The following is a 15,585-nucleotide window of genomic DNA, read 5'->3' as shown; positions in this document are numbered from 1 at the left end:
CCCTGCAGGAGGAAGAGGACAAAGCAGCAGGAGGTGAAAGCAGCTTAAGGTTCCACTCCCCTCTATGTTGCAGAACCTGGTACCAATGCAATACATTGGGTTGGAGTCAGACATTTTGTGGTAGAGAGTTTTCTTTCTGCAGCCATAGGTGCATTCTGTGCCTAGATATAATTGTATAGTAAAAAGAGACAAAATAATTACGGATTTTTCATTTCTTCTTGAAGCTGAGAGAGATAGCTATGTTTGATTTTCTATCACTGCAGTTATAAGAGTAATGTATAAAAATAGACATATTAATCATACTACTTTGCAGTTGCAAAAGCACCTTCCAACCCATGTTGAAGTGGGACTCCAAAGTGCCTTATTCTCGCTCGTTAAATCTGACCATGGTCCTTGATGAATTTATTTTCAGTAGTTCCCTAGAGATGAAGAACTCTTCACAGATAAACACTATGCATATCTGGTAACGGGAAATAGCTGCATGGAAAGCAGTCATTCCAGCAAAACACATAACACTCTGAGATCTAGGTTTTTTGCAAAAGGGGTTCTGAAAGAAACTGGGTTTTCTCTGTCGTTACAAGTTCTTAACTGATTCAGAACCAGAACAACCATGAAAAGTTCCTTCTTTCCTTCAGATATCTTGGGCCCTTGATGTTATTATCATATATCAGGTCATCAGCAGACAATGGCTCACTGCTCAGGGTGTAGCTATAAATGGCTGGGATTTTGCACAAGTATAGATGGGGAATTTGCATAACCAGAGGTGGGGAATTTGCGTTCACTTCCCCTTATATAGTCCCCCACTTTTGTTTCAAAAATCTCTTCATGTCTGGCACATTTTTCAATATAGTCTGTTGAACCCTCTACATCTCACACCTGTCACATCTCCCCCATTGAGAGATTGCATACAATTCTGACCCACCATAACACAGAAACCATTCATTGAATACAATGGACCTCTAAAATACTTAAACTTAATCCAGTAAGGTATCCCAAAGATATTGCAGGAAATTGCCATGTCTGGCACACTCATAACCTCCTGTCTAAGCTCCATTATCTGCTTAGAATCCTAGGACATTAACAGGAAGCTACATCTAGGGATCAATATGCCTAGTAACAATTCTACTGGGCATTTCCCATCATGTCCACTATGATCTGTAATACCGTAGTAATTAAAGGTGACAACTGAGATTAGAGCCCTATTTACACTGTACAGACACATAGTGAGAGATAGCCCTGCCCTAGTCCAGTGAGCTCACAAGCTAAATAAAGGGTGTGTGGTGAAACAAAGGGAGGAAACCATCTACCCAAGGTCACACAGCAGGTGAATGGCTGAGCTGGGGTAAAGTATAGGTCTCCTGAGTCCTAGTTGGTAATTCTAGCCACTAAATTAGGGTGTTTTTAAAAAAAAAAACAACCCACATTGCTATCTGCTACATCACAGATACAAGTTATACAAGAATCATTTGGTGGGATTCTTTGGCACGTGTTATACATATGCTTGGAAGCATTTGTTTTTATCAGTAAATGTCAGTGAACGTTGATTTCAATGTACACATGCATACCAATGGAAAAATATTGCCATTGATCATTGAAATTTAGACATAGGCAAAGGTAGAAAAATGCTGCTGGAGCATTTATGAGAGTCAAACCTTAATGTGTACAAAATGAGCTATAATGAATGCTGCATAAACAGACTCGGAAGTATCAGTAAATGTCAGTAAATGTCAATTTCACCATACATACATACACACAACAATGAAAAAATATTTCTGTTGATAATAGAAATGTATAGCTCGGCAACATAAGAAAAATGTTGCTTGAGAACTCATTTGAGTTTAATTTAAGGCTATTTACTTCGTATATTTTGACGTGTGACATTGACAATTTGTGTTGTAAGGGTTATAAAGCTTAAACTTTTTGAATCTCAATGTCACCGTCATTACAAAATTATTGTCTGACCTCCTGCCCCGCATAAATTTCCTACAGCTGTGAAAATTTAAAGTGATAAAAATGTTTACAAATAATCATTGATATTATCCATCAAAAACATATTTTTAAAAAAAAGCAAAATTTGAATTTTTCCAAGCCTAGTTATATAGAATGTTAGACTAGATCATAATAATGGTCCCTTCTGGCCTTGAAATTCATGAATCTAGGAAACCTATGCCACTTTCTAAACGTGCTGTGTTTTGAAACTCCTAGTCTAGAAGCCTACCTTAATTCTGGGGGTAATACACAAGTTTCCGAAGCATTGGCTGTTAGGGCTACTTGCATTTCCAAAATCAGGAGCTTTTCAAAAGGAGTCTGAAGCCATTTGAAACTCCTACCCTTGGTGACTCTCGCATGCTGTTCCCTCAAAGCTCAGCCAGGGGCCACTTTGGTTGTCCTTGTAATGGAAGCAATATCAATGACTGATGTCAAAGGACGCTAAAGGGAAATAGCAGGCGTATCTGTCTGTTCAGAATAGAAGAGAGATGCAAGCTCCTATTGAATGAACTTCTGGATGGTATGCTGAATCTGTGGAACAAATGAACCTTTTTATCATATTCACAGTCTGAATCACAGGGGGGAACCAATTTCCATTCTCTAGATGACTCCTCTGGGGCAGAATCTCTGAACCACATGAGAGTCACTGGTATATGCATAACAAGCCAAGAGTTCCCTACAGAGAACAAAGTCAAGCAGGCAGGAGCTGCTGGGAAAATAAATAAATAAAGCAAAAATCCTAAGGGAGTTAGGCACTCAACTTCCATTCAATATATTTGAATATCTCAGCCTTAAAAAAATAAAACCTTAGTTAGCAAATATTGTTGTTGGGTTTGTTTGTTTATTTATTTTATTTTTACTAAAACCACTGAACTGGTCCACCAAAATTCTGAATTTGTTTCACTGTGATTAATCGTTCTGTTAGACCGTGAAGGTTTAAAACAGATTTAGCAAATTAGATGCAATTTTGCAGAGGGTATAGTATTTATGAACAGAACCAAAGCAACTCAGAGCATCAGTGTGGCAAAGAAGTGAGCAAATGTCCCCAGTCTACCATGTTTTGGTAATGATTTGTACCTGGAAGACTCCACCCCCTACAGACATGACTGAGAGTGTGATGGAATTTTTTCAGATGAAAAATAGAAAAATGGCCTTTGTTACATCCTCACTGAAGTTAACTGGAGTTTTTTTCAAGATTTTCTATTCAACCTGCTAATCTGTCAATCCCAAACTAACAAAGCCTTGCTGGAGAAGTTGAGGAAGATTCTAATATGTATCTGACATGGTGATGACATTCAGAAGACTTCATCGTGTTGGGAAACTTTGATCCCATTGTTGGGATTCCCTCCAAGACCTTTCCACTCGGCTTATCCAGAACACCTCATCTACTTCTGGAATGCTTTATCCAGTTCTCTGGGATCCAAAAAAACCCATCTCATTTCAACTCCAGCTCAACACTAAGGGTTTTTTATTAGGCATGTAACAGCTCTTTGTCCATGCTGGCCAGGCCCAGATCCAGGGGGCTTAGGTGCAAGGTGATACCACAATTCCAATTCATATCAAACACTACACACTTAATAGACATCTTTCCTAGCTACCAACATCTATACATCTTGTATGTAAGGACCAATAGCTTTGCAAATTTTGTACACACCAATCACTTTGCAGATTGTCTAAGGCAATCTTACCTGTTCAGAAAGTTCCTGCCTACTTTATTTACTATTATCTTACCCACAATCGTTAGTTTAGTTAACTTCTGCCTCCTTCATTTACTGTAAACATATTCACAATAGTTATATCAGCAATTACTTGTCCAGATTTAACCAATGAGGAGTTCTTGTGGCACCTTAGAGACTAACAAATTTATTTGGGCATAAGCTATTGAGGACTATAACTCACTTCATCAGATGCATGGAGTGAAAAATACAGTACACAGGTATAAATATACAGCACATGAAAAGATGGGAGTTGCCTTACCAAGTGAGGGGCCAGTGCTAACTAGGCCAGTTCAATCATGGCAGATGTGGCCCATTCCCAACGGTTGACAAGAAGGTGTGAGTATCCACATAGGGAACATTATTTTTTGTGGTGACCCAGCCACTCCCAGTCTTTATTCAGGCCTAATCTGATAGTGTCAAATTTTTAAATTAATTTGAGTCTGTTTTTGAAGTTTTTTCGTTGAAGAATTGCCACTTTAAGTCTGTTATTGAGTGTCCAGGGAGACTGAAATGCTTTCCTACTGGTTTTTGAATGTTACAATTCTTGATGTCTGATTTGTGTCCATTTATTCTTTTGCATAGAGACTGTCTGGTTTGGCCAATGTACATGGCAGAGGGGCATTGCTGGCATATTATGGCATATATCACATTGGTAGATGTGCAGATGGACGAGCCCCTGATGGTGTGGCTGATGTGGTTATGTCCTATGATGGTGTCGATTGAATAGATATGCTGACAGAGTTGGCAATGGGGTTTGTTGCAGGCACTGCTTCCTGGGTTAGTGTTTCTGTTGTGTGGTGAGTAGTTGCTGGTGAGTATTTGCTTCAGGTTGGGGGGCTGTCTGTAAGTGAGGATTGGCCTGTCCTCCAAGGTCTGTGAGAGTGAGATTGTCCTTCAGGATGGTTGTAGATCCTTCATGATGTGCTGGAGAGGTTTTAGTTGGGGGCTGTAGGTGATTGTTAGTGGCGTTCGGTTACTATCTTTGTTGGGCCTGTATTGTAACAGGTGACATCTGGGTACCCTTTTGTCTCTGTCAGTCTCTTTTTTGAATACCCCTTGTGGGAATTACTTGATCCTGTAGGTATGTGTCTCTGTCTGAGGGAATGCAGCAAATACGGTTGTATCTCAAGGCTTGGCTATAGACAATGGATCATGTGATGTGGTCTGGATGAAAGCTGGAGGCATGTAGGTAAGTATAGTGGTCAGTAGGTTTCGGTATAGGGTGGTGTTTATGAGACCATCACTTACTTGCAGTGTAGTGTCCAGGAAGTGGATCTTCTGTGTGGACTGGTTCAGGCTGAGGTTGATGGTGGGGTGGAAATAGTTGAAATCCTTGTGGAATTACTAAAGGGCCACCATCTCGTGGGTCCAGATGATGAAGATGTCATCAACGCAGTGCAAGTACAGTAGGGCTGCTTCGGTACAAGACCTGAAGAAGCGTTGTTCAAAGTAAGCCATAAAAACGTTGCCATACTGTGGGGAGTTTCAGGAACAATCTAAATGGAAAAATACCAGATTTAAGATGGATTCCAGCATCGTGGTCTCTGTAAGACCCCTAGTCTCTATTCTTCCTGGCTTGGCCCACACATACACAGGAACGTTTGCAGGTCAAGAAACCATTTCAACCAACTGTCTGGGTCAATGGGAGCTGTAAAGGTTTTAAATCACAATTAGTGGCCCACGCTGTGCATAATTACAATAGGACCTCAGAATTAGATTTCATATTTCCAGCTTCAGATACAAGAAGGAGACATGCATACAAATAGGAAGCATATCTTCAGTAGCTTAGAACCTTTGTTAGGATACCCAACAAAAGACCTTTTGCATAAAGCATATTCCACTTACATCACACTCACACTTATAAGCATATTTCCATAAAACGTATGGAGCGCAACGTCACCGGGTGCCCTACCTACCCTGCTTTCGCTGCTTCCTGATGGCACAGAATTGACAACAAAGGAGCCAGGATAGGAGGCTTCTAAAACCGAGAGAGCTCTTCGATCGTGTCAACATCCTCTCAGGAGCTATCAAACCCCCTCTCTCGGTTTCTATCCCCCAAATCCTATCAGCTCAATGATTTTTCTCCCTGGAAGAGCCTCAAGGGAGGCAGAAGAAGCGGAGAGGATTGCGTTGGGGGTAAATAAAAGAGAGAAGAATTGTTCCTCGGGATTTTTGTCTGTTTCTCTGGTGATCCTGATGGAGGAACAGGAAGCGCAATTCCACTTTTTTCACTGCCTCGGATTGGGTTCAGTTGGTGAAAGTGAGCAGAGGGCTTCCTTCACTCTCTGCACTTGTTCTCACAGGGGAATGGAGACTGGACAGGTTTCCCAATTTGGACAGAAAGTGGCTTGCAAGGAGAGCCTGCTTCCTGCCTCCACCGAGTTGACAAACTGGGGAAGCCAAAGCTGAGAGACCTCCTCGACGAAGTCAGAATGCTATCCGCTCACATGGAGGGGGAGCACAAGCCCTCCCTGGGTTTCTCTGCCCAAATTAGAATCAGCTGAGTGATTTTCCTGGACCAGCCTCTAGGTAGACAGAAGAAGAAGTCAAGAGGTTGTGATGGGGTAAATGAAAGCAGAGGACTCTTCCTCTGGAGATTTCTTTGTCTTGCTCTTGTGATTCTGATGGATGAACCTAAAGAGTCATTTGAGCGTGTTTCAATGCTTTTCCTTGGGCTCAGCTTGTGATGCTGAGCACAGGGGTTCCTTCGCTCTCTCTGCTTCTACCCTCTGTAATGGGGAATGGGCCAGCTTTCGAAACAGTCTAGTGGAGCTGCACGAAAAGAGCAAGAAACATCCAGGTTCACCATAGATTAATATTTTGTCCTCAATTTTCTCAGTGAAACAAAACAAAAACATCGTTTTCATGAGAACTCAACTCCCATTCAGGGTCCAAACTCTTTTGCAAGATTTCCAGAAGGGTTCAACACCCTGAGTGCTTTTATTTTGGAAGAAAAAACAAACAAGGCCGGTACCAATTGTGAGCACTGGCTGCTTGACTATGTGGCCCACCGTGCGGGAGTTTGAGGTTCTCATTAAGCTAAGCGTCTCTATTCTGCCTGTAGCCTAGTGTCCACCTTTTATTCCCCTAATAAGTGAGGGGGGAGATTAGAACACCTCAGAACGCACAGGGTTGTAGGAAACCTATAACATTAGATGAGGGTGATGGTGTCTAAAAACCAGATGTGATGTAGGTGTTGAAAGAGAAATGCTGCCTTGGCCTCCTTGAGCGGCTCACACAATGTTGAAGAAAACAAGCGTTGGGAGAGGTGTTTTGTGTCTCAGTGTCAGGCTGGCCGAGTGATCTAAGGTGCCAGACTCAAAACTCTGTCTTTTCCACAAGTGGGGCTTCTGGTCTCCCTCAGGAGGCATGGGTTCAAATCCCACTCCTGACATAACCTCTTGAAGTGGCCTGGTTTCAATCTCCATTGGAACAGTGCTTTTTTAGGAGTTTCCTTAGGGTATGTCTAGATTATGAGATTATTCCGATTTTACAGAAACCGTTTTTCAAGATAGATTGTATAAATTTGAGTGCACGCGGCCACACTAAGCATTTTAATTCGGCGGTGTGCGTCCATGTACCAAGGCTAGTTTCGATTTCCAGAGCGTTGCACTGTGGGTAGCTATCCTATAGCTATCCCATAGCTCCCGCAGTCTCCCCTGCCCCTTGAAATTCTGGGTTGAGATCCCAGTGCCTGATGGGGCAAAAAACATTGTTGTGGATGGTTCTGGGTAAAGCCTCACCTCTTCCTCTGTGAAAGCAGCAGACAACTGTTTCGCACCTTTTTTCCTGGATGAACTGTGCAAACACCATAGCAGAGCAAGCATGGACCCTGCTCAGCTCAAGACAGCAATCATGAACATTGTAAACACCTCGCGCATTATCGTGCAGTCTATGTTGAACTATGACCTGCAAAACCACGCGAGGAGAGGGCGGCTACGGCAGCGCAGCAATGAGAGTGATGAGGACATGGACACAGAATTCTCTCAAACCGCAGGCCCCTGCACTTTGGAGATCCTGATGGTAATGGGGCAAGTTCTAGCCATTGAATGCCGATTTTGGACCCGGGAAACAAGCACAGGCTGGTGGGACCACATAGTTTTGCAGGTTTGGGATGATTCCCAGTGGCTGCAAAACTTTTGCATGCGTAAGGGCACTTTCATGGAACTTTGTGACTTGCTTTCCCCTGCCCTGAAACGCCAGACTACCAAGATGAGAGCAGCCCTCACAATTGAGAAGCGAGTGGCAATAGCCCTCTGGAAGTTTGCAATGCCAGACAGCTACCAGTCAGTCGGGAATCAATTTGGAGTGGGAAAATCTACTGTGGGAGCTGCTGTGATGCAAGCAGCCAAAGCAATCATTAAGCTGCTGCTACGAAATGTGCAGGTCATAGTGGATGGCTTTGCTGCAATGGGATTCCCTAACTGTGGTGGGGCGATAGATGGAACCCATATCCCTATCTTGGCACTGGAGCAGCAGGGCACCCAGTACATAAACCGCAAGGGGTACTTTTCAATGGTGCTGCAAGCACTGGTGGATCAGAAGGGATGTTTCACCAACTTCCACGTGGGATGGCCAGGAAGCGTTCATGACGCTCGCGTCTTCAGGAACACTACTCTGTTTAAACGGCTGCAGCAAGGGAATTACTTCCCAGACCAGAAAAAAACAGTTGGGGATGTTGAAATGCCTGTAGTTATGCTGGGGGACCCAGCCTACCCCTTGATGCCATGGCTCATGAAGCCATACACAGGCAGCCTATACAGTGGTCAGGAGCTGTTCAACTACAGGCTGAGCAAGTGCAGAATGGTTGTAGAATGTGCATTTGGCCATTTAAAGGCATGCTGGCACACATTACTGATTCTCTCAGACCTCAGCCAAACCAATATCCCCTTTGTCATTGCTGCTTGCTGTGTGCTCCACAGTCTCTGTGAGAGTAAGAGAGAGACCTTTATGGTGGAGTGGGAGGCTGAGGCAAATCACCTGGTTGCTGATTACGCACAGCCAGACACCAGGGCAATTAAAAGAGCACACCAGGAAGCGGTGCGCATCAGAGAAGCTTTGAAAATGAGTTTCTTCACAGGCTAGGGTACGGTGTGACTGCTGTGTTTGTTTCCCCTTGATGAACCCCCTCCTTTGATTGACTCGTTTCCTGTAAACAACCCATCCTCCCCCTTTGATTACAAATAAATAATAAATAAAGTCACTATTGTTTAAAAATCATGTAGTCTTTATTAATTCATTATAAAAAGGAGAGAACTGACAAGATAGCCCAGATGTGGTTTCAGAGGAGGATAGGAGGAAAGGAAAAAGCCACTAAAAAAAATTTCAGAACAATGACAGCCTTTTGGTTGGGCTGTCCATGGGGGTGGAGTGGGCGGGTGCACAGAGCCTCCCCCCTCGCTTTCTTACACGTCTGGATGAGGAGGATATGGAACATGGTGAGGGGTGAGGGTGGTTACACAGGGGCTGCAGTGGCACTCTGTGATCCTGCTGCTTTTCCTGAAGCTCCACCAGATGCCGGAGAATGTCAGTTTGATCACGCAGCAGCCCCAGCGTTGCATCATGCCTCCTCTGATCTTCCTGACGCCACCTCTCTTCTCGAGCGTCCCTCCTGTCCTCACGTTCACTGGCATCTTTCCTGTAATTTGATACCACGTCCTTCCACTCATTCAGATGAGCTCTTTCATTGCGGGTCACTTCCATGATTTCCGAGAACATTTAGTCTAGCGTCTTTTTTTTCCACTGCCTTATATGAGATAGCCTTCAGGATGGAGTAGGGAGGCTTGAAAAATTTGCAGCTGCATGAAGGAGGGAAAAAAAGGGAGAAAAGTATTTAAAAAGAAACATTTTACAGAACAATGCTTATACTCTTTCACGGTGAACAACACTATTCACCTTACATAGCACATGTGACTTCACTACAAGGTCGCATTTTGCATTTTAATATTGAGTGCCTGCGGCTCTGGTGTTAGAGATCTCACAGACTCAGATCTGGGCAGCAGAATTCAGCTTGCATGTGGCCATGGTAAGCCATTGTCTTCTGCAGCCTTCATATATCCAGTGCCCTCCTTTACCAAATACCAAGCAAAGCCCATTCAGTGCTGCTTCTTTCCTGTTAACATGCAGCAGCAGAAACCACCCCCCCAACCAATTCTCTTGGATAATCGCTTTACCCCTCCCCCCACCGCATGGCTGATATCATGGAAGATCACTGCTAAACACCCCCCTCCCTCCCCCACGTGGCTGATAGCAGGGAAGATCCCTGCTAGTCAAATGCTTAAAAGCTCAGTGCCACTCACCCGCACATGCCCTTGCTTGGCTACTTGCAAAGAAGGATTTGTTTTAAGCAACAGGCGAACAGCCCAGTAGGAATGGCCATCTCTGTCCCCTTAATTAAATTTCTGAATTTCAACCAGGTTACCATGAACGATATCACTCTCCTGAGGATAACACAGCGAGATAAAAAACGGATGTTGCTTGAATGCCAGCAATCACCGGGACCATATGCAGCTAGGCTTTGTCATGCAATGATACCAGATTACTTGCTACATGCATTGTGTGCTCAAGTGTCCTACCATAGAGGACGGAATAAAGCTGCGCTGCCCAGAAACCTTCTGCAAAGGCTTTTGGAGTAGCTCCAGGAGAGCTTCATGAAGATGTCCCTGGAGGATTTCCGCTCCATCTCCTGACATGTTAACAGACTTTTCCAGTAACTGTACTGGCCGCAAATGCATCCCAAGTCCTCAGGGCAAATTAATCATTAAAAAACGCTTTTACACCATATTTTATATTTACAAAGGTACACTCACCAGAGGTCCCTTCCATGGCTTCATTGTCTGGGATAGTGGCTTGGGAGGACTGGGAGGGTAATTCCATCAGGGTGAGAAAAAGCTCCTGGCTGTTGGGGAGAACGGAATGCTGCGTGCTCTCTGAAAGCTCACCCTCCTCTTTCTCCTCCTTCTCCTCTTCCCCGTCCGCAGAATCCTCAGGCATGGCTGAGATTACCACCCCCACCTCGGAATCCCCGGACGGGGCGGTGTAGTGGTGGCGGACCCCACTAGAATTGCATGCAGCTCAGCATAGAAGCAGCATGTTTTTGGCCCTGCCCTGGACCTTCCGTTTACTTCTTTGGTTTTCTGGTAGGCTTGTCTGAGCTCCTTAACTTTCACACGGCACTGTAATGAGTCCCTGGTGTGGCCTCTGTGCATCATGGCCTTGGAAATTTTTTCAAATGTTTTTTCATTTCATCTTTTGGAATGGACTTCTGTTAGCATGGAATCCACTCTACATACAGCGATCAGATCCAGTACCTCCCGTGCAGTCCATGCTGGAGCTCTTTTTCGATTCTCAGGAGACTGCATTGTTACCTGTGCTGATGAGCTCTGCGTGGTCATCTGTGCTGGTGAGCTCTTCACACTGGCCAAACAGAAAATGAAATTCAAAAGTTTGCGGGGCTTTTCCTCTCTACCTGGCCAGTGCATACAAGTTCAGATGGCTTTCCAGAGCGGTCACAATTGTGCACTGTGGGATACCACCCGAATGCCAATACTGTTGAATTGTGGCCACGCTAACCTTACTCCGACATGGCAATTCCGATTTCAGTGCTACTCCCCTCATCAGGGAGGAGTACAGAAATCAGTTTTAAGAGCCCTTTATATTGATATAAAGGGCTTCACTGTGTGGATGAGTGCAGGATTAAATCGGTTTAATGCTGCTAAATTTGGTATAAATGTGTAGTGTAGACCAGGCCTTAAAGACTAACAAATTTATCTGAGCATAAATTTTCATGGGCTAAAACCCACTTCTTAGATGCAGATTCAGACTAACACAGCTGCTACTCTGAAACTTAACTTCCATAAACGCCTCTGAGAATCTCAGCCTGGAAAGCAATGGGAATTTGGTCATGGTAGGGTCAATCTACGCTTTTCCATTGGGAACAGATGCAGGGGATGGATGGGAAACCCCTGCTAATACTTTGAAAGCTGCTGCTGTTGTACATGCTCTTGTAACCACTAATGTTGCAATCATGATCAGTGATTTGGTTCCTAGGGCTATAATTTGGAACAGCGCACATCCAGCAGTAGATAAGAAATGAGACAAGATGAGATTATGCTGTGTAGGGCCACTAGAGGGCCGAGGAATGGGACAGATGTAGCGGTGCTGCCCAGTGGACAGCAGCCAAAGTGGAAGGGCAAGAAAGGAGATGTTATGTTGCTAAATGACCAACCAAGGGAAGTGAAAAGGGAGGTGAAGCTGTATCATGGTGTATAAGTGGTGAGTAAAGAGCACTGAAGAGAAAAGGACCTCTGTGCTATGTAATGAATGTTGATAGAAGCAGATGTTAAATAGTGAGAAATGAGCTGTTCTACCAAATAATGGGCACCAGGTGAAATAAGAGGCAAGAATGGGAAAGCAAAAAGAATGCACTACAGGATAGCAGAGTAACAGGCTGTCATGCTGGGAAATGGACACTAAATGGCATCAGAGTAGAGGAAGTGTGGGAGGGGGGAGGTCAGAAATACTGACTAGTGACCAACAGATTTCAGCGATCAATACAATAATGGGAAAGTGGGTGGTAGCAAGCTGTAAAGCTGAGATATGGGCAGCTATTTCCAAAAATGCCCACTAGATGGCAGCATATCTTGACTACTAATAAAGGGGCAGTGCAAGTACAAGAGAACCTCAGAGCTAGGAGCACCTTGGGAATGGAGGTTGTTCCTAACTTTGGAATGTTTGTAACTGAACAAAATGTTATGGTGGTTCTTTCAGAAGTTTCCACCTGAACATTGACTTAATACAGCTTTGAAACTTTACTATGCAGAAGAAAAAGGCTGCTTTTAATCATCTTAATTTAAATGAAACAAGCACAGAAAGTTTCCTTGTCACATTTTTTAATCATTCCCTTTAGTTTTTTTAGTAGTTTATGTTTAACACAGTACTGTACTGTGTTAGCTTTTAATTATTATTATTATTATTTTATTATTATTGTTATTGGTCTTTACTGCTGCTTGATTGTGTAGTTCTGGTTCTAAATGAGGTGTGTGGTTGACTGGTCAGTTCGTAACTCTGAGGTTCTACTGTACGTTATAACAGCCCATCACCTTGGACAAGCATCTCCCAAGAATGGAAGCTGGTGTTTGTTCATTATCTAAAATATTTTCCACAAAGGATCGTTAGACTAAAAAATGATTTACAAGGGACTTGTATAATTGAAAGTCACATGGGGCATTTTTAGCGACAAAGCTTTGGAGACACAAAATGAACCACGTGGGAAAAAGATTAGAGGGCCATATTAAAAAGCATGAAGACAGAATACAAATATGAGGGAGCATTTATACTTGGTAAATCAAAGGGGATGCCCCATTTCCAAACGAAGATCAAATGCACCAGTTCATCCCTTCAGGTAACTGCAGGTCTGTTCACTGAGAAAATACAGTTCCTGCAGAAAGAGGAGAGAGAAGAACCTCTTCTGAGGATCTTGAGTCCTGGCTGCCGACCCCTGAGCTCATCACTTCAAGCTTGGGCTGTCCTATAGTTTCAGGTGAGCACCATCATCCTGATTGCATTTCTTTATCACCTTCTAAACAGGGACATGAATGTGCTTTGTGAATATTAGAGGGATGAGGTGGGTGAAGTAATATCTTTTATTTGACCAACTCCTATTGGTGAACAAGAGAAGTTTATGAGCTATACAGAGCTCTTCTACAGGTGAATTCAAACAGTTTTAGCCTCACCTTCCCACGCAGTGCCAGTCAGTGTTCATAGCACCTTTTCACAGAGTTGGAGCTTGAGATCCATGTCTTGTTACAGGTTCTCAGTTGGGGATCTGCTCCACTGACAAAAATGGAGCTACCTTGATTTACACCAGCAGAAGATCTGGCTCATGTGTGCCCCAATGTGGTGGTGAGTGGTGAGAGAGTCTTATTACCCCATGATCACGCATGCCAGATTGTTTCTAGACTCCGAGGTCAGGGACAGCATCTTTTCCCCCTTCCCCTTCTCTGCCCCAGCATCTTTCTTCTTCCTGTATTATCATCCCACAGTCATTATGGAGTGGTGAGGGTCAGTCCCCAGTTAGGGTTGCACATCAACCTGGTTCTGCTCCTTCCTAAGACTCACCCTCCAAAGAGCTGTATTTTATTACTGCTACATAGTCAATGTCAGGAAACAGAGAAGGCATTTCCAGTCTCTTTCCACATCAGCATCACCACCAGAGGAACTAAGGGAGAATTTACACCACTTCATATTTTATGGCATAAACTGATCTCTTGTGAGGGGGGCGAAAATTGTTCTTTTTCCTACAGGGCACTGAAATGCTGAATATACTAGGATATATTGTTAGAATTAATGGAAATAAATCTAACAGAAGGTCAGTGCCTAAGAACTCTACACTGCATTGAAAAATCTCAGTCCAGGATTTTAGTTGTTTGATTTTGACTCCTAACACACGGCATGATTCTGGTCATTGCCAAAAATGAACAGCATTTAAGCATCATTGTTAAGCTCTATGATGTCACTGAAAGCATATAATGGTGGATAAAGAAATAGTCTGATCTGTTATATCAGTACTCGGCTACCAGAGATATGGGCTGTTACAGTAGTGATTGCACTGATCATGGCAAAGGCTGGTCTGCATGGATACAAATGTTCTGTTCTCAAATTGAGACTTCTGGCACTTTGCTCTGAACTCAACATTTAGGTTTAAAATTGCAGCCTATAATCAGGACAGGAAGGAGAGTTTCCAAATAGTTATGGAATTAATTAATGAAACTTGACTAACTTTTAACTCTATGTTCTTCCAATTCAATTGCACAGAGTGTGTTACTGTTCCTGGACTCAAACCATGGCAGACAGAGACTGGGGAAACCAAACGGCCATCACAGAATTCATCATTCTGGGATTTGGGGATCTCCATGACCTGCAAATTCTTCTCTTCCTGATGTTCCAAGTGATCTACATGGCAACCGTGGCTGGGAACACCCTCATCGTGGTGCTCGTTGTGGCTGGCCAGCACCTGCACACACCCATGTACTTCTTCCTGGGCAACTTGTCCTGCCTGGAGACCTGCTACATCTCAGCCACCCTGCCCCGGATGCTGGCCAGTCTCCTGACTGGGGACAAAACCATCTCAGTCAGTGGGTGTATCACACAACTGTATTTCTGTAGTTCTCTGGCATGTACAGAATGCTGTCTCCTAGCAGCGATGTCTTATGATCGGTATTTAGCGATATGTAAACCCCTGCACTATTCAACTCTTATGAATAGCAGGCTTTGCTTCCAGCTGGCTGCTGGGTCCTGGTTAAATGGCTGTTTGGTTACTGCCATATTTGTCTTATTCCTATCACAGTTAATATTCTGTGGCCCAAATGAAATTGACCATTTCTATTGTGATGCCATCCCACTGATGGAACTCTCCTGTAGTGACACCCACTTGGTCATATTGCTGGATTTCATATTAGTCTCTGTAGTCACCCTGCCTCCATTCCTACTAACCCTGATATCCTATGTGTGCATCATCGCCACCATCCTGAGAATCCCTTCCGCCACTGGGAGGCAAAAGGCCTTTTCCACTTGCTCCTCTCACCTCATTGTAGTGACAATTTTCTATGCATCCATAATGATTGTGTACCTGCTACCGAAACGTGATACACTGAGAGACCTGAACAAAGTGCTCTCTCTTTGCTACACGGCCCTGACTCCCCTGGTAAACCCCCTCATCTACAGCCTGAGAAACAGAGAGGTCAAGGAAGCCTTTTGCAAAGCAGTCAGTAAATATGTGGTTTTAACCAAAATGTGCAGAGACTCCTAGAGAATAACTTAGCCTGAGGTTTTCAAAGCTGCCCAGCAATCAGCCCCCATTAAAATTAAGTTGAAATCT

At 43.7% G+C, this 15,585-nt stretch overlaps 1 protein-coding gene across 1 annotated transcript; it reads left to right on the top strand.

Annotated features, from left to right (window-relative positions):
* The first annotated feature begins 14,550 nt into the window (after positions 1 to 14,550).
* LOC115640113 (olfactory receptor 6B1-like) lies at positions 14,551 to 15,516 on the top strand. Its single transcript, XM_030542973.1, has one exon. The coding sequence runs from the start codon at positions 14,551 to 14,553 to the stop codon at positions 15,514 to 15,516; it is 966 nt and encodes a 321-aa protein (XP_030398833.1).
* The last annotated feature ends 69 nt before the right edge of the window (positions 15,517 to 15,585 follow it).

The sequence above is a fragment of the Gopherus evgoodei genome, unplaced genomic scaffold (genome assembly GCF_007399415.2).
Source record: "Gopherus evgoodei ecotype Sinaloan lineage unplaced genomic scaffold, rGopEvg1_v1.p scaffold_204_arrow_ctg1, whole genome shotgun sequence".
In the NCBI taxonomy this organism is placed as follows: Eukaryota; Metazoa; Chordata; order Testudines; family Testudinidae; genus Gopherus; species Gopherus evgoodei.
This window is presented reverse-complemented; position numbering and strand designations above follow the sequence as displayed.